Source organism: Dasypus novemcinctus, chromosome 18, assembly GCF_030445035.2.
Source record: "Dasypus novemcinctus isolate mDasNov1 chromosome 18, mDasNov1.1.hap2, whole genome shotgun sequence".
In the NCBI taxonomy this organism is placed as follows: domain Eukaryota; kingdom Metazoa; phylum Chordata; class Mammalia; order Cingulata; family Dasypodidae; genus Dasypus; species Dasypus novemcinctus.
In genome coordinates this window covers 52,913,861-52,938,286 of record NC_080690.1, presented here as the reverse complement: position 1 = coordinate 52,938,286, position 24,426 = coordinate 52,913,861, and the positions used below count along the sequence as shown (strand labels likewise).

The 24,426-nt window shown below is 49.5% G+C and overlaps 1 protein-coding gene across 2 annotated transcripts; it reads right to left on the bottom strand.

The window, feature by feature from the left end:
- Positions 1 to 619: 619 nt before the first annotated feature.
- On the bottom strand, positions 620 to 24,050 carry WTIP (WT1 interacting protein). Of its 2 annotated transcripts, XM_004450288.4 has the most exons (8): positions 23,003 to 24,035; positions 18,452 to 18,553; positions 5,552 to 5,619; positions 5,319 to 5,381; positions 5,036 to 5,166; positions 4,203 to 4,254; positions 3,410 to 3,478; positions 620 to 1,835 (listed from the first exon to the last, which is right to left on the bottom strand). In XM_004450288.4, exons 1-8 carry the CDS (start codon positions 23,664 to 23,666, stop codon positions 1,695 to 1,697), a joined length of 1,290 nt encoding a protein of 429 aa, XP_004450345.2. In that variant the 5' UTR covers positions 23,667 to 24,035; the 3' UTR covers positions 620 to 1,694. The 2 variants fall into 2 exon arrangements, with proteins under 2 accessions (XP_004450345.2, XP_023442248.2); XM_023586480.2 differs by lacking the exon at positions 5,319 to 5,381 and having other exon boundaries at positions 23,003 to 24,050.
- Positions 24,051 to 24,426: the final 376 nt, after the last annotated feature.

Here is a 24,426-nt window from a genome sequence, read left to right as displayed (position 1 = left end):
GGGGCAGATGTTGAGAATGATGGTAACCCCCACGGAAGATTAGGGGTGCCTCCACAGCGGACAGAAGAAAAGGGTCAAGTTTGTAAGAAGGAGGAACCCAGGTCAAGGGAAGGAATTACACAGAGAGCAACAAAAAGGGAACCAGAAAAAGCTTTGCAATAATTGGTTGGAAATCTAGTCATCCAGCTCAAGGTGAAGGAAAGGCAGGAACTGAGCCTCATTCCTGGAATGTGCTCTCTGGCTTCATCGAGATCACTTCCTCCAAGAAGCCACCCTGATCCTGCTAAAGCTCCTTCTCCAGAGATACACACAGCGTCCCACCCAGCACTCACCACCCTGGTAATATCAGCCAATTTCCTCCCCTGTATTTGCCTCCACTGTCCAGCAGGGGGCCTCCCAGCTTCAGCCCTCAGCCCAGCTGGGCCCCACTGGCTGCCACCTCCCCTGCAGTGGGATACTCTTGGACAACCCCTGGAGTCACTCTTCCCTCTCCCTCTGCTGGGTGAATGTATAAGCGAGAAAACCCCACATCTAATACATGGGAGAAAGGAAAGGCAAGAGCAGGAGCCAAGAGGAGGTGGATCAGGTTCCCACAAGAACAAATGGGCTTAAGTCAAAATACTCCACCAACACTTCAGTTTATCATGACATGAGACCACCCACAAATGCAAACCCAACATAACCCGTCGGTGACAAATCCAAGCTTTCAAAGCAGATTCACATTTCCCCAAACAGCACTTCATTCGGTCACCCTTCTTCAGACGCTGACACAAACAAAACCCCACGCTATTCTAAAGTCTGAAAAGCAGACACACATTTTAAGATTTTAGAGAAATTTATACAAAAATAGTTAAACTACAATGTTTTGCCACCAGAAAACTAGCTACATGATATACAAACTGGACATTTGTGAGTTTCCTCTATTGTTTTTTTTTTAAGAAATAACCACCTCAGCCCAAAATCTTAGAAGAAAAGTATATTCTTTTAAAGAAAATGAAAATATTCTCAAAAGAAACTTAATTTAAGTCAAATTATATCCTTTTGTTGTGGAGCAGATACACAAGGCGCACAGAGGGGCTTTGCCTGCCTCTGGTTGGGATTTTGTGCTGATAGGTTCTTTCCCCCTGGCTGAAGGATGGTGGGAGGGAGCAGTTCCCAGCCAGGAGCCAGGGATGAGGGGACGAGGGCACAAATTGTAGCTGAAAACATCCATCAGAGTCCCCATGGCCAAACCCCACAGTGGCCACCATGGCCCAAGGCAAGGCCACAGCTCTGCCCAGCTCCCCAGGGGCACCATTCCTATGTCCTCCCGGGACCCACCCAAACCAGGCCCTTTCCCATCTGCAGTGGGCAAGGCGGTTAGAACACAGCCACAGTGCCCGTCAGCCATGCCCCAGCCTGGGGAGCACCCTGGGAGAGGGCCACAGGCTCCTTCGGAACCAGGAACAGACCCCCAAGGCCACAGTGGGGTGGGAGGGAGGTGGGCAGAGACCAGAGGAGGCACAGCCGGTGAATAAATAGAAGTAGAGGATGCCGCGGGGCCGGCCCTGCGGCCAGCAGCTCAGTGGGAAGGAACGGTGGGAGGGGGCTCTGACACCCGTTCCGATGCCACCCTGGGGCCACCCACCCCGCCCCCTGCCACACACATACACACACACACACACACACAGCCCTGGATGGGCTCCAGCCCCTGCTCAGAGCTCCGTGACATGCACGGCGGGCGAGGGCAGTGGGCCCGGCCGGAGGCGCCGCAGATGGCAGCGGCGGCACAGCAGGTGGCCCTCCAGTGGGTAGCAGCGGCGTCCGTCCTCCCCACTCAGCTGCAGCCCGCAGTCCTGGGGAAGAACACAGATCCAGGTAAGCTTAGTGGGGCACCTGGGGAGTGAAAGGCCCGGGCTTTCACTCCTTTATTTGGGGGAGGTGGGGGGGAGTGACGGGAAAGGCAGGGGGATGAGGAGCCCAGGGTTGACCACCCCAGAGAGAGGGAGCAACTGTGGCCGGAGAATTAATGTGGGTATCAGCACACTGATGGTTTTTTAAAAACAAAGGCACAGATTTCATCTCCCAGGAAGTGGGGATAAGAAGAGAGAGCCAAGCCTCCCTATCTCACCACTTTACCACGGGAGGCTATTTTATTAGCTACTTTTCTCTGTTTAATAAGTCATTTTATCCTTATTTGACCTTTGTAGATAACTGGCAGGAAGTGTGAAGTGCAGCACAGAAAGCAGCCTTGGAGCCACCCCGGCACACCCCGGCGCTGGAAGCTGGAAGCCTTCGCTCGGTGCCCTGCTCCGCCCTCCCCGCCTCCACGAGGCCTCCCTCCCGCAGCCCCGCACCCCGCCCGCCCCGCGCCCCGAGCAGTCCCCTCCTGGCCCCAGCACCCCACCCCAGCACTGCGCGCCACAGAGGAGGGCAGCGGGCGCCTGGGGACTAGTTCCCCTCCAACTGCCTCCTGGGGGACAAGCGGGCCGCATGGGGCAGCCCCGCAGTTCTCACTCACATGGGTTCAGAAGTCAGTCCCGGAAGCCCTCAAGGAGGCGGTCTCGCTCCGTGGGCCACAGCAGCCGGGACGCGCTCCTCGACCCTAGGCATCCAGTGCCCAGCAACCAACAACTCTCCTGGGTTTCCTACCTCTCTGTTCACTCCTCCTCAACCTCCCGTGGCCTGGGTTCATCCCTTCAAAGCGGGGAATCCCCAAGCGCTGTCCTCGGCCACCCGCTGCTCCTACCTCCTCCAGTCTCCTGGGAAGCCCTGCCCTGGCTTCGCTGCCATCTACACACCCACGATGGGACTCCTGCTTCCAGTCCAGGCAGAGAGACAGGGCTAGACTGACCCTCCCACCTTAGATCCCTGAAAAACTGAAACAATGACCGTGGACACTGGACAACACGCAAGGCAGGTGGGTGAAGGCTGAGGAGGGAAACAAGCGAGGCGCGCCTGACGAGGACCCCCACATACTGCCTGGAGAGATTTCCCAGCTGCAGAGCAAGGAGCAGGAACCCCAACAGAGCCACTTCTCTGGCAACACGGAACCACATACTCAGCTTTGCATGTGAGCACATTTTGCTCCCACTGCCTGGAATGGCCCCCCTCCCTCCCTCGCTGGCTAACTCTTATTCATCCTTCAAATCTTAGCTTGGACATCTCCAGAAAGGCTTCCCTGGTTTTCAAAGGCCTCCTCTTGCCAACAGCAGCCTTCAATAGCCCTGACCTCCGTGAGTGTGACATCTGAACATTCCTCTCTCATGAGGGTAGAAAAGAACCTATCTTAAAAGAAGGAAAAGGCTCACCGGGGAAGGACAGTAGAATCGGGTAGAAGCCATACAAGAGACACTGAATACCTAGGGAGAAGACCTGTGTGGGGAGGGGGCTGCCATAGCCACTGGCCTTCCGGGGGGCCCAAGCTCACCTCACAGTGATAGCATTCCACGTGGTAGTCTCTGTCCATGGAAACCACCCGGATGGTTGTCTCACAGCCCTGGGGGAAAAGACGGGGTTTGCACGGGATGCACGTGCTGGGGCTGGGGGCAAACTGCACACACCTCCACCACTATGTCTTAGTGGATGTGCTTCATCCTGAGTACTGATATCGGCGGTACCCTGGGGATGGAATGGGCCTCCGTGGGTACAAGGTGATGGATGTGCTATGCCTGTGGCATCCACCACACAGCTGCACACGTGGGAACGGAGCTGCCAGGTGAGTGGGAATGTGGGTGAAATGTGTATGGACGGATCACTTTTATTTCTGTGGAATCAGGAAAGATCACGGCCAGTCCTACTTCCCCAGGCACCAGCCAGGAATGGAAGGAAGGTATATGGGAAGCCCCAGTTCCTGAGAGAGAGATGGACTGCCCAGGATCTCCCCTGCACAAACCAGGTCCTCTCTCGTCTGCTCCCCCAACCATCTCAGTCTCAGCCTGCAGAGCTGAAGAGACCCAGAGAGCAGCCCTTATATCAGTGCAGAATGGAGCTGAGGTGGCCATGGGGCAGCCAAGCAGCAGGGGCCACGACTTCCCTCTCACTAGTGGCAGGGGACACCCACCACCTGGGGCACCTGGGCAAACCCGTCCCTTGGCCCTGAAAGATATGGAGCAGGAACACCTGCTTATCCCTCCCCTCCCACTGTGGCCCAAGACCTGGGGCAGACTGGGCAGGAGCCAGACTGGGCAGGCACCTGAGCAATCCAGCTGAGTGGTTCCTACCTGTGCAGGGAGGATAGGACGGGCACAGGAGGCACATTTTGGTGCAAAAACCCTGGAGAAGTAAAGGAAACCAGAAGTGACCGGCTGAGTGACCAGAGGCCAAGGGTACAAGGCCATCCACCCAGGGGAGCCCCATGACCTGGCCCGAGCATCAGGCCTTCTTCCCTGGTTGGACACCTTGGGGTGGGAGCAGCTTCTGTCATGCCTTCTTGGTACTGGCCTTTGAGCTGTGTCCTCAATTCACCTCCACCCCCTCACCTCCTCCAGGGAGGCATCAGCTCTGCCTACCCTCTCCTATACACTTCCTGTGAGTTTCCTGCCCTGTAACATCCAGGTTTGAGCCACCCCCTAGCTGTGACCCCCGCAAACCTGGCTCCACCCTGAGTACCAGGGACCTAGGCCCAAAACCAACTCCCTGCAAGGCAGCAGGACAGGACAGAACTCCAAGGGCTGAGCCTGAAGCCACAGCAAAGGGGAGCAGACTGGCTGCCTACCTGGGTACCGGCCAGGCAAGAGAAAGGTTCTGCAGAGACCCCAAGCCCCCACCCCAGGTGGAAAAGGCCTGGCCTGGCCCTGGAAGCAGAGGGATGGATGTGGGGCAGGGCAGCCACAAGAGCCCCCAGCAGGAGGAGGGGGAAAGCATGCAAGGAGAGGCGGGGAGGGGAGCAGAAAGAGACAGCTGGTGGCTGAGCGCCCGGCCCCCCTCCGTGCCCTGCCCCAAGCACCTCAGGTTGTGCTGTCTGTGAAGAGGCCAAGCACGGGAAGGCAGGCCAGGAAAACGCTTTGCTGGGAGGCAGCGCCAGTCACACCTGCCCATGGCACAGGCCACTCACGTGTGGTAGTCCCTGACGCAGTAGATGTTGTTCTTCGCGTCCACAGTGAAAGGCACCCCATCCAAGCACTCATTGCACACGGAGCACCGAAAACAGCCTGGGTGGTAGGACTTCCCGAGGGCCTGGAGGATCTGGAGGTCAGTGTGGGAGAAAGCTCAGCACGACCTCCAGAAGAGGCTCTGGCCCCGAGCCCCTGGCAGGTCTGGAAGAGGTGAAGGGTGGGGTCCTCCGACTGTGCCCGGGTCCCAGGGGTGGGGCTCCAATGGCTGGGGAGGGTTCTCACCATCTCCATGATGAGGTGTCCGCACACGCTACACTTGTCAGCCGTTTGCTGGAACCCGGAGTACTGGCAGGGTCGGGGCGGGGGGACAGGATCCAGGATGTTACATGGCAAAGGGGCACTGGTAGCCCAGCGGGCACTTGCCTCCTGGCCTCAGGTCTCCAGGTGAGTCAGAAGGAGGGCCCCCCACCCCGCCCCCAGCCATGGCACGAGCCAGGGGCGCAGCTGTGACTCACCAGGAAGTCCTCCTGGCAGTACACTTTCTCGCCCACATTGTAGAACGCCTTGCCCCGAAGTCGTCTCCCTGCAAGGACGGGGTCGAGATGGAGGTCCCTGAGTGCTGGAGACCAGAGACGGCACGCTCCTCCAGCAGCTGGGCCGTCGGGTGACGGGTGAGCTGTTCAATTTCCCTATGTTATTAGGGTTATAATCATGAACAGTGCAGAAAAAAATAAACAGAACATGTTGCTAACAGAACTACGGTAAGAGGCCGTCAAAGCTAATGTATGGAAGAACGTTTCTCAAAGGTAAATTGATGTTTTGATTTTGAAAATACATATTTGCTTCAGTTCACCTGGATTCACGACAGATTTTCCAGAACAAATTGTCCTAATCCATGAACGTTAAAAGTACGATTCATCGAATAGAGGCGCTCAATGCGAAAGAGGCGTCCCTGTCTAAACAACAGCCACCCGGGCCTGGCAGAGGCATTCCATTAGAGTCAGGAGAAAGATAACCACACCCAAGTATGGTTGGAGGGAGAAGAGAGAACTTCCTCAACAAACAACTGGAAAATGAGCTCATAATTTTTACCGCTGCATTTATACTAGCATCAAAAAAAACACAAAAAAACTATAAGCTCTTCAGGATAAATTTAATGAAAGACATGCAAGACCTTACACTGAAAACTCCCAAACTTCACTAAGAAACTAAAGAACAACAGCGTTGGGAGACAGTTCTCCACGTTCCTCCCATTTCTGCAGTCTTGCTAACGCGAGGACTTGCAGCTTGTGTTCCCGACTCTCTTTTCCAGGATGTGTCTACAGCAAACTGCTTCAAAAGAAAGAGACAGGGTCTCCTCCTGCAGGAGGGGGGCAGGTTTGTCTGCTGTGTGGTTTAATATGTCAGCCTCCAGGAGAAGGGTCAGACAGGTTTGCTGCAGCCAGGATAAAAGCCAGAGTTCCCTGAGCACAGAGCTCCTCCACCGTGCCATCCGCCCACTGCGTATGCAGTGTCCCTCTAAGCTGCTCCGTGTCATCCCTGTGAGACTCGAGGGAGGCAGAACTGATGCAAACAAGCAGTTCACGCTGCATGCAGTGCTGGAGTCTGACCTAGGAATCGTGTGTCTTCTGCCAGCATCCATGAAACTGTCATAGGTTAACCTGTCAGCTTGCAAGTAAGGTACAATCAGACCCTTCACAATTTTTTAAGTAACAGAAATCAGTAACCGTTAAATAAATAAAAACTGACATGGGACTTGATCAAATTTAAAATTTCTCAAATCGAAAGACATCATTAAGAAAATCTTTAAAAATCATATTAGGGGAAAATATTTACAAAACATACATATGTCATTGTACCCAGGGGCAGAAATATATTTCTATAGCTCAATAATAAAAATACAAACGTAACGACCGGTAACAAATGGGCATTTTTAAAAGACTAGATAGAACAGACTTCACAAAAGAAGATATATTAATGGTCAAGAAGCAGACAAAAAGATGCTTAATATCATTAGCTATTAGAGGAACGCCAATTAAAGCCATGATATAACACGTCACGCACATTGGCATGGCTAAAATTAAAAAGACTAGAATACCAATTTTAGGCAAATGTGTGGAGCAAACAAACTCTCTTACATTACCAGCGGGAGTATAAAATGGAACAAACCCTTTAGAAAAGAGTTTGGCAGTTTCTTCTAAGTTAAACATACACTCACCCTATGACCCAGGAATTCTACTCCTTAGAATTTACCCAAGAGAAATGAAAACATATGTCCATAAAATGACCAGTAAAAGAATGCTCACAGCACAACTTAGTATACATCAACAATTAAATGGATCAACAAACTGCGGTATGTTCATACAATGGAACGCTCCTCAGCAATAAAAAGGAGTGAACTACTAATACAGGCAAGAAAATAGATAAATTCAAGGAAAATAATGCTCAGGAAAAGAAATTCATATATGACTGCATTTACATTAAGTCCTAGAACAGACAAACCTACTCTAAGGTAGCAGAAATCAGAATGGTGGTTGCTGTTGGACAGGTGTGATGGAGATCAACTTGAGAAAGGGCAAGACGGAAATTTCTGAAGTGTTTAAAATTTTCTATACCTTGTCAAGGATGTGAGTAATATGGATGCATATACTTGTCCCAACTCTTTGACCTGTACACTTAAGGTCTGTTTGCTGTACTGCATGGAAATTATACTCAACTTTAAAAACAAAACAAAATATAGACCTGGAATATCTTGTGCCAGAAGTAAAGATACTCAAAGAGTAATGGTGACATGTCCAAAGGGCAGAGGGCACAGAGCCCAGGACCTAGATTGGAGGGATTTCATCTGGCCATATCTGGGGCAATTTGTGCACCAAAGAGAATAGTAACTATAGTGTAATACATTGCACAAATAAAAGTCCATGAGTGGGGAGCAGGTGTAGCTCAGTGGTTGAGCACCTGCTTTCCATGTATGAAGTCGCAGGTTCAATCTTCTTGTGGCTTCAGTCAATTGGCTAGTGTCCTTCCTTACAACCTGCAGAACTCCTTTTAGCATTTCTTGTAGGGCCAGTTTAAGTCTAGTGGTGATGAACTCCTTCAGCTTTTGTTTATTTGGGAATGTCTTAACCCCTGCCTCATTTTTAAAAGACAGTTTTGCTAGATATAGAATTCCTGGTTGGCAACTTTTGCTGTCAGCACTTTAAATATGTCATGCCACTGCCTTGTCTCCATGATTTCCAATGAGAACTAGCACTTAATCATATTGAGGCTCCCTTCTATGTGACATGTTGCTTCTTTCTTCCAGCTTTCAGAGTTCTTTTTCATCTGTGGCAAGAGAGTATGACTCTAACATGGTATAGTGTGGGTCTATTTGGATTTATCCTGTTTGGAGTTCATTGAGCATCTTGGATGTGTACCTCCGTATCTTGCATTAAATTTAAGAAAATTTAAGCCATTGTTTCTTTGAAAAATCTCTCTGCCCCTTTCTTCTCTTTCTGGGACTCCCTCAATGCATAGATTGTTATGCTTGATGAGGTCCCACAAGCTCCTCAGGTTCTGGCCACCTTTCTTCATTCTTTCTTTTTTCTTCTCAGATGTAATGATTTCAATTGTCTTATCTTCAAGTTCTCTAAACTTTCTTCTGCCAGCTCTACTCTGATGTTGAACCTCTCTAGGAAATTTTTAATTTCTTACTGCTGTCTTCAGCTGTTTGGTTCCTTTTCATAATTTCTCTCTATTGATATTCTGTGTTCATCTAGAATTTTCCTTATTTCCTTTAGTTTTTTGTCCATGTTTTCCTTAAGTTCTTTGAGCATATTTAGGACCACTTTTTAACTCTTTGCCTGGTATGTCCCAGGTCTCAGACTCATCACTGATGGTTTCTAATGCTTTTATCTTCTCCTTTGCCTGGGCCACTGCATCCTGTTCCTCTGCATGTTTTGTGATCTTTTGTTGATATCTGGACATTTTCAAATTTTAATGTGTTATCCATGGAACTTGGATTCTGAGACACCTGTTCCTGACACATCCAGCTAGAATTGTAACAGAAATTTCCTTGATTGCCATGAGCTAATAAAAAGAAAAAATGAAGGAGAAGCAGAAGGTAGAGGAAAAAGAAGTCTTTGCAGAATGACCTGTGTGAGTGCTCTCCTTCAGAGTTTATCCACACAGTGAGGTTAGAGAATAGCTCCAGGTCAAAGATTAGAGGCCTACCAAATTCTCTCAGTACCTGCATCTTGTTTTGAGCATGCAAATGTAGCCCTAGGAATTTCCCCTTTACATGATATGAATGTCCCCTCTTCCCTAGGGAAGTTTCCTCAGAGTCTGGGCACTGCCCCTACAGCCAGCAATCCCTTGTCGCAGGCAGCATGACTTGAGTGCTCTCCCATAGCATTCTGCAGGAGAGCTCCTTGAGCCTCCTACTCACAGGACAAGTTCTGGTACAGTGAGTTCCTCTGGCCACCACCAGACAAATTGGGCCAGACATACACACTCCCAGTGTGTGCCTGAGGGTTACTCTGCTCCATGTGGAACTAGGACCAGGAACCCACATTGGGAGTGTGGGCCAGCTCTACACCAAGTCAGGGAGGGGAGAGGAAAGGGGCCATCCAAGAAGCCACCAAATCCTACTAAATTTTTTTTAGGAGGTACAGGGATTGAACCTGGGACGATACATATACAAAACATAGCATGCGCTCAACCGATGAGCTACATCTGCTCCACAGATCCTAATTTTAAGTAGCCTTTTTCTTGATTCAATGCTACTTGGTTACTGCAGTCCTATAACTGTTTTCTGGAACTTTGGAGAGATGTTTCTGCCAGTTCTTGCTGGTTGTTCAAAGTTTCTGTGGGGGGACAGAGCCATGAAACATCTTGCTGTAGCCACTTGAGAAGCAATTTTTAAAGATAAAATAATTGATATTTTCCTCAAACTGATAAAAGACTCAAATCTTCAGATCCAGGAATCAGAATGAATTCTAAATTGAGCAAATAATAAGAAATCCACACCTGTATATACAAAGAAAAGAAACTTTTATATTATCTATATTTCTTTCTAATTGATATTTGAGAGTACTTCAGATATTCTGAAAAATGGTCTTTGGCAGTTATAGGTATGACAGACTATGGTTTGTCTTAATACATATATAACCCAAAATTTGCCATTTTAATCATTTTTAAGTGTACAGTTCAGTGGTATTAATTATATTAACAATTTGTGCTACCATCACCACCATCCATTACCCAGATATTTTCATCACCCCATATAGATACTTTGTACCAATCAGCAATAACTATACATATCCTACAAATCTTTCTGTCTCTGTGAATTTACTTATTCTAGATATTTCATTTAAGCAGGATCATATATTTCTGTGTTTGGCTTATTTCACTCAACATAATGACTTACGAGATTCACCATGTTGTAACACGAATCAGTACTTTATTACTTTTTATAACGGAAAGATAAGTCTATTGTATGTATATACTACATTTGGCTTACCTAGTCATCTTTTGACACATTTGGATGGCTTCTACCTTTTGGCTACTGTGGAAAATGCTGCTATGAACACTGGTGTATAAGTAACTATTGTAGTCCCTGTTTTCAATTCTTTTGGGTATATACCTAAAAGTGAAAGTGCCAGGTCATATAATTCTATACTTAACTTTTTGAGGAACTGCCAAACTGTTTTTCAGAGTGGCTGCATCATTTTACAACCCTGTCAACAATGTGCAAGAGTTCCAAATTCTCCACATTCTTGCCAACACTTATTATTTTCCATTTTTCAATAACAGCCATCCTAGTGGGTATGAAGTGGCATTTCATTGTCATTTTGATTTGCATTTCCCTAATATCTAATACCAAATATCTTTCATAACGAACCTCTACTAAGTTTAGAAAGTTCCCTTCTATTACTAGTTTGCTATGAGTTATCTTCTTTAATCTGTTCATGAGATGAATTACACTAATGAATTTTCTAATATTATTTCCCACCCTAGTATTCTTTTTTTTTTTTTCCATCATCATGAGACATTCATTGCATTTGGTGAATACATCTCTGAGCACTGCTGCACCTCGTGGTCAGTGGTCCACATCATAGCCCACACTCTCCCACAGTCTACCCAGTGGGCCATGGGAGGACATACAATGTCCGGTAACTCTCCCTGCAGCATCACCCAGGACAACTCCAAGTCCCGAAAATGCCTCCACATCTCATCTCTTCCTCTCATTCCCCACACCCAGCAGCCACCATGGCCACTTTCTCCACACCAATGCCACATTTTCTTCTATTACTAATCACAATAGTTCATGAATAGATTATCAGTAAGTCCACTCTAAGCCATACTCTATTCCTCCATCCTGTGAACCTTAGAATGGTTGTGTCCACTCCACATCTATACCAAGAGGGGGCTTAGATTCCACATGGATGCTGGAGGCAATCCTCCCGCTTTCAGTTGTAGGCACTCTTGGCTCCATGGTGTGGTGGCTGACCTTTTTCAACTCTATGTTAGCTGAGTGGGGTAAGTCCAATAAACCAGAGTGTAGGAGCTGAAGATTGTTGAGGCTCAGGGCCTGGCTATCATATGGTCAGTCCAGAGATTCAGATCCCCTGGGTATATATTAAACCCCAACACCAACTACAGTCCTTGTAAAAGTAAAAGGAGAGGCTTGTGAAAAAAGATCATATCTGAGTCCAGCTCTACCACACAGAAACACAAACTCCAAAGAAGGGCCAGCTGACATGGCACTGAACTCCATCTGCCAAGACCATAGAACCTGTGGGTCTCTGTAGCCCTCAGAAGAACCAATACCCAGGGTTGTATCTACTTTATCTGTCCTAGCATTCTTCAGATAAACTTATCTTGGTCATAATATAGTATCTTGATTAAACACTGTTAAATTCAATTTCAGAGGAAAAAAAAGAAGGGCAGAAATAAAATAAAGGTTATAAAAAGAACTCAGAACCAAGGGGCATGTTTCCAGTTCCAAAGGGCTCTCCATGACAAAAAGTCTACACCACATATAAACAGAATATCCTAAGCTAGGCTGCTGCTTTACAACTTCAAGGGCACTATGGTGGTGTGAAACTGTAGGTACCCCAGGAAAGCATGCTCTTAAAGTTAATCCATGGTAGAACCTTTTGATGAGGCTACTTCAATTAAGGTGTGACCCACCTCAATCTGAATGGGTCTTAATCCTCTTACTGGAGCCCTTTATAAGACAATGAAATTCAGATACAGGGAGAGAAAGCAAGGGAAACAAGAAGCTGAACCTAGAAGAGAAGGGAAGGGAGAGACCATTTTGCCTTGCCATATGACAGAGGAACCAAGGGTTGCAGCAGGTAGTCTTCAGGAAGAAAGAATCGCCTTGATTTGAACTGTAAACTATAATAAATTCCCATTGTTTAAGCTAATCCAATTCATGGTATCTGCTTTAAGCAGCCTAGGAAACTAAAAGAGGCACCATTTTCACTGTATGTACATAAATGGTGCCCCCAGAATTGCACAGTACACAACCACTCACAGAAGCTATAATGTAAATTGTGACCAAATTTGTGCAACATGACAGTCTTCTTACTGAGAGTACTCAAAAAGAAAAAATAGATGACACACACAAAAATGAGAATGAGAAAGGCATCAGAATTGAACAGCAACACTGTTGCTAGAAGAGTATAAAATTATGACTTCAAAATTCTTAGTGAAGATTATTCCTAACTTGGAATTCTATTTACAGCCAAACTATCAATCAAGTGTGAGGATAGACTATAAACATTTTAGTTATACCAGGATTAAGAAAAATTACCTCTCACATACCCTTTCTTAATTAGCTATAGCAAAATCAGGAAGTCAGTGTTAGAGACAGTTCCAGTTGCTTCAGAGCACTGACTCCACTCTTCTTCTCCCTGTTTTATTCAGTATCCAACCTTCCCTTACACAGCCTGATTAATATAGAGATAATTCTTCTTCTCTGATCGCATTTGTTTGGGAACTAGGCAAGTCAGTCAATCAAATCATGGCATGATCCCCAGCCACAGGGATTGGTTCAGAAACAGACATGTAACATGATCTGGGCCAATGAGATACAAGGAGAGCTTTGCTAGGGGATTTCTGGGAAACATGTTTCCCCTCTCCAAAAGAGTGACCACAGAGATCCCCACCTTCCTTCAGACCAGTGTCCCCATGGAACCATTAGAGACGCTGTTCTAAGGATAATGCCAAACCCAAGGGAAATCTGCCCAAGAGAGTCACAGGTCCTGCGCCACTGGATCAAGCCCAGCCTGAAGCCAGTCTTACTGATTGAGCCAAGAAACACTCTTTTTAAGCCTTCTCAGCACATTCTCTATTATCTACAGCTGAAAGCTTCCAGGAAATAGAGGCTCTAACACAGAAAGTAAACAGGGAAGGCATGGAATGAAGCTCCCCAAGGGTCTGGAGGGCAACTGGCTCAGACTTGAGAGGGGTTCCCAGTGGGGACTCAGGAAAATGCCTGATATAATGGAGCATTTGGGGAGGGAAAAAAGCAAAACAAAACGAAACAAAAAAAACCTGGAAATGATAAAGTAAGATAATACAGGAAAAAGAAAAGATTTTTTTTTAAACCTCCAGGAAAGTAAGACTACAGAAGGGAATGTGATCACAACATTTCTCTTGGCTCTGCAGTGAATAATATTTATAAAGTCATGGTAATGTAAACCCGGTTTATTGACTTAACCAAAATTAGTGTTGTGACTATATTGGGAAGATGAGAGAAGGGGAAACAGGCAATATGAAAACCTATTCCTTGGCCCTGCCCCAAACAATATGGCAGAGTGAGATGCTTCTGGGCTCCCTCCCCCACCCCCACCCCCACCCCCAGAAGTTTTGAATAACCAGCAAGAACTGGCAAAAACATCTTTCTCAGAGCTTCAGAAAATAGTTAAAGAACTTCAGTTACAGGGTGAGCATCGAATCAAGTAAAAGGCTATTCAAAAGTGGCAGGGTCTTCTGGCACCCTAGCTGGTCCCTCACTGGCTTGCAGAGCTGGCTGTGCTTCTGGTACAGATCCCTGGTCCTGGATCCAGAGGGACCAGTGACCCTCATGCACATACTGGGAGTACGTATGCCTGACCCAATCTGTCTGATGGTGGCTTGAGGAACTCAATGTACTAGAACTTGCTCTGTGTGTAAAAGAGCTCTCTACAGAATGCGTGGGAAAGCAGTCAGGGCATGCTGCCTGGGGGATGGGGTTACTGGCTGTAGGACATACAGAGCAGTGCCCGGGACTGTGAGGAAACTGTTTCTTAGAGGAGGGACAGTTGTATCTGTTAAGCCAGAGAATTCCAAGGGCCAAACATTTAAGCCCAAGACAATGATCCATGTGCAAAGCACAGGGAGGCCTCTATGCTTCACATGGAACTATTTTCTTTTTTTCTCTTTTTACTTTTTTTTTTTGTCTTTATTCATTTTTTTTAATATTACATTCAAAAAATATGAGGTCCCCATATACCCCCCACCCCCCTCACCCCACTACTCCCCCCATAGCAACATTCTCCTCCATCATCGTGAGATATTCATTGCATTTGGTGAATGGAACTATTTTCTAACCTCATTGGATAGACATGCCTTGAAAGAGGGCACAAACACAGATCAATCTGCAAAGACTTGGAAGGTGTTTCCTGTTTTCTTTTTGTTGTTGTTGTTGTCATTGTTTTTGTTTTTTCCCTACCTCCTGGCATTCAAGGAAAGCTTGGTCATCATACTAGCTGATTACAAGTTTAAGAAATATATGCCTCAGAGTCTAAACTCCAACAATAATACAATAAAATAACAAAACGTCCAGGTAGCAACAAAAGATTACAAAACATACTAAAAAATAGGAAGTAATGGTATTAGATTGAAGCATTAGAAACCATCAATAACAGGGACCAGATCTGGGGTATAAGAAAGACTTTTTAAAAATAATCCTACATATGTTCAAAGAGCTAAAGGAAAACATGGACAAAGAACTAAAGGAAATGAGCAAAATGACAGATAGGCACAAAGAGAATACCAATAGAGATATGGAAATTATGAAAAAGGAACCAAGCTGAGCTAAAGACTACAGAAATTGAAATTTTAAAATTCCCAGACTGGAGCTGGCAGAAGAAAGAATCTGTGAACTTGAAGATAAAACAACTGCAATCATCCACTCTAAAGAGCAGGAAAAGGAATGAAGACAAGTGAACAAACCCTGAGGAGCTTGTGGGACACCATCAAGCAAACCAATATATGCATTGTGGGAGTCCCAGAAGAAGATTGCATGAAAGTGACAGAATTTCAAAGAATTAATGGCTGAAAACTTCCCTAATTTAATGCAAGACATGAATATACACATCCAAGATACTCAATGAACCCCACACAGGATAAACCCAAAGACCCACACCACACCATGTTATAATCTGTAGCAATTTAATATTATTGATGAACTCCAAAAAGAAATATTGGATTATGTTTGCAATCTGATCTGTACCTGGGCATGATTGAGTTGTAACTGGGGTGTTGAGTCCCCACCCCTTAGTGGGTGGTGACTCGCAGATAAAAGGCATGGCAAAGAACAGAGTTGAGGGTTTCTGATGTTGGAGTTTGATGCTGAAAACTTAAGCTGGGGCCCTGGGAAATAAGCTCCCACAAGAAAGAGAAGCCAGCCCCAGGAAGAAAGGAACCTTGAACCCAGAGAAAAGCAAGCCCCAGGAACATAGGAACCCAGGAAGCCTGAACCCTCGCAGATGTCGGCAGCCATCTTGCTCCAAATAGACTTTGGTGAGGGAAATAACTTACGCTTTATGGCCTGGTCTGTAAACTCCTACCCCAAATAAATACCCTTAATAAAAACAACCAATTTCAGGTATTTTGCATCACTACCTCTTTGGCTGACTAATACGTAATCAAACTGTCAAATGCCAAAGACCGAGAGAATCACGAAGGCCAGAAGAGAAAGGAACTGTCACATAGTACAAGAGATTAAGTACCGATTTCTCATCAGAAGCTACAGAGGAAGAAGGCAGTGTGATGACATATTTAAAGTGCTGTCAGGAAAAGCTGCCAACCAAGAATTCTATATCTGGCAAAACTGTCTTTCAAAAATGAGGGAGGGATTAAGACACTCCCAGATAAACGAAAGTTGAAGGTCTTCATCACCACTAGACCAGCTAACAAGAAATGCTAAAGGGAGCCCTGCAGGGTGAAGGGAAGGGACCTACTGACTGAAGTCACATAAAGAAACCAAGATGTCCATGGGTAAAGATACATACGAGTACTAGCGTATTTTTGATTTGTTACTCTACTTTTTACTTCCTACAGCATCTAAAAGGAAAATTCATAAAATGTAATGATAATTCAATGGTTTTACACTCATATATAAATATGTAGTTTGTGGCAAGAACTATATAAAGGTGAGGGAACAGAAGGGTATAGGAATACAGTTATTAGCTATTAACTATTGAAGTTATCAGAGAAAACGAGATTTGCCTAGATTTAGGATGTTACATTTAAGCCCCATTGTGGTCACAGGGCAAGTTTCAGTAAATATACAGGCTCGTGGAGTACAGGTTACCAGGGGTGGGGGCAAGGGCAGTGGGGAGTTGATGCAAATGAGTGTGGGGTGAAGGGAAAGTTCCAGTGGGGGACAGTGGTGAAGGCACTGCAACACTGTGAACGGGATCAGTACCAATGGATGAAGTGCTTGGGATGGGAAGATTTACAATACATTAATATATGTGTTTCCACCATTAAAAAAAGGGGCAGAAGAGGGAGAAATGAGAGAAAGGACGACAACTGAATGTGTGCATGACACTATGAGATTTAGGAGTGGAAGGAAAAAAATGGGGAAAAATGGAATATAGAAAGTAAACTTTATACCAATGTGAAATTTCTTGAACTTGATATTGTACTTAAGGTGAACGCATGGGTGAATATTCTTGTTTGTGGGAGGTATACATGGCAATATTGTATGTTCGAGGAGTGTGATGTGTTCAGAAAACGGATGGATGGATAGATGGATTGATAGATGATGGATGGATGGAATGATGCAGCAGGAGTGAAAAGATGTTGAAATTGATGGATCTGGGTGTCTGGGGGAGAGAGATATGTTGGGGTTCTCTGTATGGAGTCTGTATCATTTTTGTAACTATTCTGTAGGCTTGAATTTATTTCAAAATAAAATGTTTTTAAAAATCTATTCACCAGGAAGTGGATTTGGCTCAATGGATAGAGTGTCCGTGTATGACATAGGAGGTCCAGGGTTCAAACCCAGGACCTCCTGACCCGTGTGATGAGCTGGCCCATGCACAGTGCTGATGCACACAAGGAGTGCCATGCCACACAGGGGTGCCCCCGCATAGAGGAGCCCCACGTGCAAGGAGTGCACCCCATAAGGAGAGCTACCCAGCGAGAAAAAAGTTCAGCCCGCCCAGGAGTGGCGATGCACACACGAAGTTCTGATGCAGCAAGATGACACAACAAAAAAGACTCAAGATTCCTGGTGCTACTGACAGGAATCCAAGCGGACACAGAAAGCAGACAAATGGGGGGAGGAGAGGGGGGAGGCGGGGAAGGGGAGAGAAATAAAATAAAAACAAATGAATCTTTGGGGAAAAAAAATCTATTCACTTATCAGTGAAAATAAGTATATCATGTCTCAAACTGATACACCAAGAAACAGTAGTCTATGCTTATTAGAGGTATAGAAGTGTCTACTAGAAGAAACTACTAAAAAAAATTAATAAGTGGCTACCAGTGGGAAATGGGACTGGGAATGGAAAGATTAAGTGTTTTCGTAATAAGTGTTTCAATACTATTTGAATTTAACATTGTGTATGGCTTATGCTTTTATAAAATAAAATATTAAAACATTAACTGTAAATAAATAAAAGATGTCAACTGAGCAGCAAGGTCCAAAAGAACACCAGGAAAATCAAGAGTGTAGATTCAGTAGGATGGTCGGATTATATTCACTTTTTTCTTTTTATATTTTGTCTAGGGTAAATTACGGATCATTTATACTTGGGAGAGAAAATAAACTGAAGATGAAATGCAGGAAAAGGAAAGAGGAATCTCAAATCCAGGTGGGAAGAAGGCCCCTCCCTGGATCCACGTCCCCTCCCAGGCAGCTGCACAGAAGGGGGGCTCCAAAGCTGAGGGCCAAGACACAGCCTTTCCCAACAGCCACCAAAGCCTCCTCCCTGGCTCCACACCCCAGTTCCAGGGCCCAGCAGATCTCCCCTAGGGCCCAGTCCTTGAAAACAGGCCAGACCCAGAGGGAAGAGGCCACAGCCCATCTGCATGGGAAAGCTCTGCCCAGCCTCCCCCATACCAGCCTGGGCCCGTGCCAGGTGGCTCCTCTGCCTAAGGCTTAGGTCTCTATCCCAGGTACACAGGGCACAGGGGGAGAGGTCACCTACCACAGGAGTCACAGGTGAAGCAGTCCGTGTGATACAGGCTCCCCATGGCCTGGCACGCCTGCCTGGCTCCGTAGATGCCAAGCCCACACTTGATGCAAATGCCTATGGGAGAAGCAGGGAAGCACCGTGGTTAGCACCTGGACTCCCAGGCCTGATGCTGACCACCACCTGACTGCGGGTAGGTTAATTTCCCTAGGCCATCGCTCAGTTACAAACAACTAACCTGGGGGCAACAAGGGCACCCCCTACTTAGGGTCTGTCGCTGTTGTGGTTTTAGGATTCAGAGCTTAGAGCACCCGGCACGGTCGGAGCCGAGCAAAGCAGTCCTCAGCATCCTCACCAGGACTCTCCAGCTGTGCCTACAAGGCCTGCTCTTGGGCTGAGGAAAGATCCTTTCTGCTGTCTAGGAACCAAATCCTATTCTTCAAAATAAACTGACATAGTTCCTGACTCAGACGCAAAGAATGACGACCACACAGGCACACCCTGGGCAGAGTCACCAGCCTTTTCCAGCCACACAGTCCTCATCTGGACCAAAAGGTCATTCTGTCTCCTGCTCATTCGGCACACAGACACACTGGTGGCCTGCCATGGGCTGGTACAGTTTAGGTGCTGGAAATTCGGCAGTGCACCGAAGTCCCTACCCTCAAGGAACCTGCATTCCAGTGGAGGGAGAGAGACAACGTTGTTGAGTCAGTGCTGTGGAGAAAAAGAATGCTGATTAAGAGCATGCCTGGTGTGTGGTTTAAAGAGAGCGGCCAGGGAAGGCTCACTGATGAGGTGGTATTTCAGCAAAAGCCTAAAAGAAAGAAAGGAGCATCTGGGATTATTGGACAGAATCGGGGGCCATTCTTGGCAGCACAGGGTAGGGCACTCAGCAAGTGAGGTGTAAGGCAGAAAGGGAGTGGAGCCCAGCAATGCCAGAGTGAACCCCAGTTCTAGCCCTAGGCACTAGGCCTCCTGGAGCCCCAGGAGTGGGCAGGCAGCCCAGGCATCCTGAGTCCCCTTCAGAGTGAGCTAGAGTCCCCCACAGGGGAGAATGGGCTTCCCCTGCCCTCTGGATGCTCAATCAAGGTGCGCTCGCCTTCCTGCTTCCCTAACATACAACCGTGCTCAAGCCCCTCCTACCTTGAAAAACTCCTCCCTCCTCCATCAGCCACTCCATTTCTCACTTTTCCTCAGTCAAGAAAGAAAGATGTGTCCACCCGTGGTTAAGTCCTAACTGTCCAGATCTGTGGGCCTGCAGCTCTGACCCTGCTGGAGTGTGGGACTTCTTCTCCCCTTTGGTTTCCTGGATACCACCTGTCCTGGCTTTCTGATTCTTCTTCCTTCTCAGATCTGTTGAGGATTCCCCAGTCCTGTCCTGAGCCTCCCTTGCCGCACTCTCCCCCCGGGGAGTGCCAATTCAGATGCCTCTGGGAAGCAGGATGGGAAGGTGGGCAAGGGTGGAGGCTTTACTTCTGTGATGAGTTTTTTTAGCTGCTTGATTTTTCTACATATGTGCTGGTATCACTTTACTAAAAATACACTGAAGAAGAAGAACCAGGCGTATGAGACACCCCAGAAATTAAGGAAGTAGAACATTAAGTGCAGCTGACCCAGTACTGTCAGTTGCAACCACAAGGTCCGGGCAATAAGACCTGGAAAAGGTCCCCTGGAGCTGGGGCTGGGAAGTCACCTGTGTCCTGACAGACAGCAGAGGAGAGATCGAAGGTGAGGAGGCAAAGACTTCTTAGCAGGACACTGGAGGGGACTTTGTGGTCGTGTAGGCTGAAGGGGTTGGGAATCTTGTTGACTGGATGTTTGGTCATTTATTTAGAGCTTAAAGATTCATCTTTTTTAAAAAAAGAAAATGATTTACCTTAAATTGAATACCCTTGAAACCATCAGTCATTAAAGGACCTGGAACCAGCCAGGCACCCCAGAAGTCTTCCATGGGCCTCTTCCAGACTCCCTCTGCACCTCCCCCAATAGTCCCTTAACCCTTCTTGTGACTGACGTTAACAGCTTCCCTGCTTTTCTTTTTTTGTTGTTTTTGTTTTTGTTTTTGGAAGGGGTGAACTGAGGTCTAATCATGGACGGTTAACTTTTCTTCATATTTTTATTACCCAAGTGTGCATCCCTGGCTCTCTTAGATCTCTTTAATCTATAGGCTTGGGAGAGACCTTGCCTTTCTCTCTCTCTCTCTTTTTAATGAAAGAGCCCTGTACGTATTTCTAACAGAAAAAAAGAATCAATGGAAATAGGAAAGCTGCAGATGGAGGGGAAGGGCTGGACATGGGCTTGAGGGAGCAAGCGGGGTGAGGGGCAGGAAGCCCAAGCAGGCAGACGGCAATGCTGGTCTCGAAGTTCTCAGCAAAGTAGGAGACAGCAAGGGGCTGGAGGAGAGAGGAAGGCTGTTGAGGGAAAAAGAAAGAGCTAAGGGGAAGAGTGATGGGTAGTACCAAGAAGAGCAGGGGGGACAGAAACCATAAATGTACCTTAGGCCCAGGGGCTTCCTCAGCAGCCCCTCACCACCTGGTACAGCAGCAGCAAACAGGGGTGTGGCGGGGTTTCTGCAGCTCTGAATAGGCATGAGCATCTCCTGGGCAGAGAGCAAGTAGAGGAAACGGAGCTACCACCACAAGCAGGCTAGGGTCAGAGATGAAGACTGCTGGAGGGACACAAAATGGGGTATGGCCCTTGGAAGGAGTGGCTGATGTGACTGAGTGGTTGAAGAGAAGGGGCAAGGTCACCAAATTTAAAGAAGTTCCGGAAGCCTGAGGCTGTGTGCTGGCTGATGGCAGCGGAACTTGGAAAGGAGAGACGGAAAGTTCCAAAGATGTCAATGAATGGCAGAAAGGGACTAGAAGGTCAACTGATGCCAGAGCTGAGGATAGGAAAAGATGGCTCAGAGAGAAGAAACACACTCTGATGATGGTTTACCAGAGATCACTTGGACTCATGTGACCTGCAGACTTACTTTTTTAAAAAAAAATTTTGTATTCTAAAGGCTGAACTGTATAGAAGTACCATTTTTGTAGCTCAAAAAAAGCCAAATATGGGCAGTAGCATTAAATGCAAGTAAATGGTTGCCCATATTTTTAAAAAATCAGGCTACTATCACCTAATTCTGGATTTCTGGCTTCTCTCTTGAAAAAACCAAAGGTGTTCATCACTCACCTCCCGCTCCCACGTGGCTACTCTGGGCTGGAGCTGGGCAGATGCTCCTCTCTAGAAAAGACAGCCACCCCCCACCCCCACCCATCCAGTCTTTAACCATCGGCCCCATCGTTCTCACTTTACCCTGCCTGGGTCTGTGGCCTCCCCTGCATCACAAAAACATTCACCTGCAACTCTGGAGGCCACAGAAGGTACACCCCACCCCTGGCCAGGCCCTGCAGTGCCCGGAGTAGGGGGGGAGGAGCAGCCTTCCCTGAAGAGAGCACTGGGAAGTGTGCTCTCCAGAAGACAGCCAACCTTCTGCTCCTGGCACCCGCCTGGCACGAGAGACCTCGGCTTCCTAACTCTTCTTCCTGCTCCCAGGCCATCCAGCAGCAGCTCGAGAACTGCCGAACCACAACTCCTCACCTTGATCTCCCAGATGGGCTGGAAACCGTTCCATGTTCCTCATCCCAAGGACAGGACAGCCCCTTTGGCTCCCACACACCTTAAGCACCTGGACTCTCCTGGGCTGCAACCCCTGGGGGTCTGGCAGAACAACCGCACATCCTTACTTCCCTCCTTTTGCCCACATTCTTTCGTCTACCTGGAATGCCCCCATGTGGCCCCGAATATGCAGCCTCGGGGATCCAGATCCAGTTCAGGCCAGCCCTGAGCCACTAGCACTAATGAGCGCCTGCAAGCTACAAATCCTACGAACAACTCTGTCCCAGGCAGGGTAACCACCCACCCCTCCAAAGCCAGGTATTCAGCTTCGGCTTATCCGCGGGCAGCGGGCAAGGCAAGACTGGGCAATGGAGACTGTCAGAGGGAAATATCCCCTATACACAGTACTGCGAGAGGGCAGCCCAGTGCGACCCACTTGATCCCTCCAGATCCCCCACCGCAGAGCGGGCATCACCTCCCTCACACACTCTCTACCACCATCACCAAAGCCTCGCCTGGGCCCTCTCCTTCCTGCACCTGTCCACGCCCTGTACTACCCGGGCAGGAGAGCGCCGGGAAGGCGAGGGTCCCTGCTCAGCCGACCACAAATCATCCGAGGCAAGTGCCAAGAGTTGAGAAAAGATGACCAGAAATGGCTTCTCCTGCCAGTTACCCTGACTTTTTCTCGAAGTTAGAAACAGAGCATCCACTTGCTTCTCCAGAACCGCGTCTGCGGCCCTGAGACCTAGCGGCGAAAGCAGTTTTAAATGAAGCCCAGACCCTACGGTTCCCGTTCCCACACTCTCTGCTAAGGACACGCCGCCGGCTCCTCAGGGCCCTGGAGATGCGCCTCGCTCATCCCAGCCCGTCCCGACCAGCCCCGGGTCCACCCTGAGTTCTCCGCTGAGCCGGCCGCCTACTCGGGGGCCGACCTCGACGAGGAAACGGCGGGGGCTCGCTCACCGAAGTAGTCCCGCGCCGTGCGCGCCTCCAGCGCCCGCTCCAGGTCCCGAGTAAGCGCTTCCAGGCGCCGCTCGGCCGCGCTCGGGCCGCCCTCGCGGCCCGCGGGCAGCTGGAACGCGGGCAGAGCGAAGGAGGCCGGCCCGGCGGGCTCCGGGGAGCGGGCCGGCGCGGAGCAGGCGACGGGCAGCAGCAGGTCGGCGTAGGCGCTGGCCGAGCCGCGGGAGCCGAGACTGGACACGCTGGAGCGGGCGCTGCCCCCCGACGGCGGCCCGGGCCCGGGGCGCGGGTCCGAGCGGCCAGAGCGCGGGCTGCCGTGGCGTTGGTCGTAGCCCAGGCTGATCCCGCTGGAGCGAGCGCTGCCGCCGCCGCCGTCGGAGCCCGCCAGGCTGGCCCGCGGGCTGCCCGCCGGCTGCACGCCGGGCTCCGGGGCCGCCGCGCGCCGCGGGCCCCTCTCCCCACGGCTCAGTCCGTCTGTCCCGGCCTCGGGACCGCCGCCGCCGCCCTTCCCTCTGCGGCCCAGCGCCTGCGCCGCCTCGTCGCCCGGCCCCGGCCGCGGTCCCCGCCGACCCCGACCCAGGGAGTCGCCGGCCGGCTCCGGCTCCCGCAGGGCTAGCCCGGCCAGGAGCAGGGCCGCCTCGTCCGCGGCCGCCCGGGAGCGCTGCATGGCCCGGCCCGCCGGCCCTAGCGCGTCACCTCCGTCTCCGCTTCCCGCCGCCGCTCCGGCCGCGCCGCCGCATCGTCCGCCCGAAGCCCGGAGCCCGCCCCGGGACCCCTGGGCGCGGGGCGGGGCCGGGCCGGGGTCGCCGCGCCGGACCGCGCGGTCAGGGGGACGCGGCGCCCCACTCGGTGGCGCGCGCGCGGCGGAGGAATGTGCGCTCCGAGGCGCCGAGCCGCGCCCCCTCCCCGCGACCGCGCCGGGGGCGGAGGGACTCCTTTGCGGGGGCAGGAATGCGAGGAAGGAGACGGCGCTGCGGCTCTGGAATGTGGGGGAGTGGCGGCGGCGGAGCCGGAGGGGCGCGGAGGCCGGGAGCGAGGAGGAGCGCGCCCGGGCCGGGCCGGGCCGCCGGGGCGCGGAGCCCGAGTGGGCCCTCAGGGGTGAAGCGGCCGTCGGAGCGCGCCAGCCGCCGGGCTCCAGGAAAGATGCTGGGTTCCCCTGGGCTCAGGCTGGAGGCTCCTCCCCCGCCCCCACGCGAGTCCCGGCCTGGGGAAAAGGAGCAATTGACAGACGTCCCCACATCCTCCCCCATCTACTTCCCTGCGCCTCTCAGTCTGAGGCTCTGGAGCCGGGCAAACTCTGCCTGGAGCAGACAGCGCCGCGCCCGCTTTGGGGCCCCTGAGAAGACTGCATCTCGGGCAGCGGCGCCCCTCGGACCTCGCGTGACTCCAGAACTCCCAGTCTGGCCCGGGGCCCTGCGGCAGCGCAC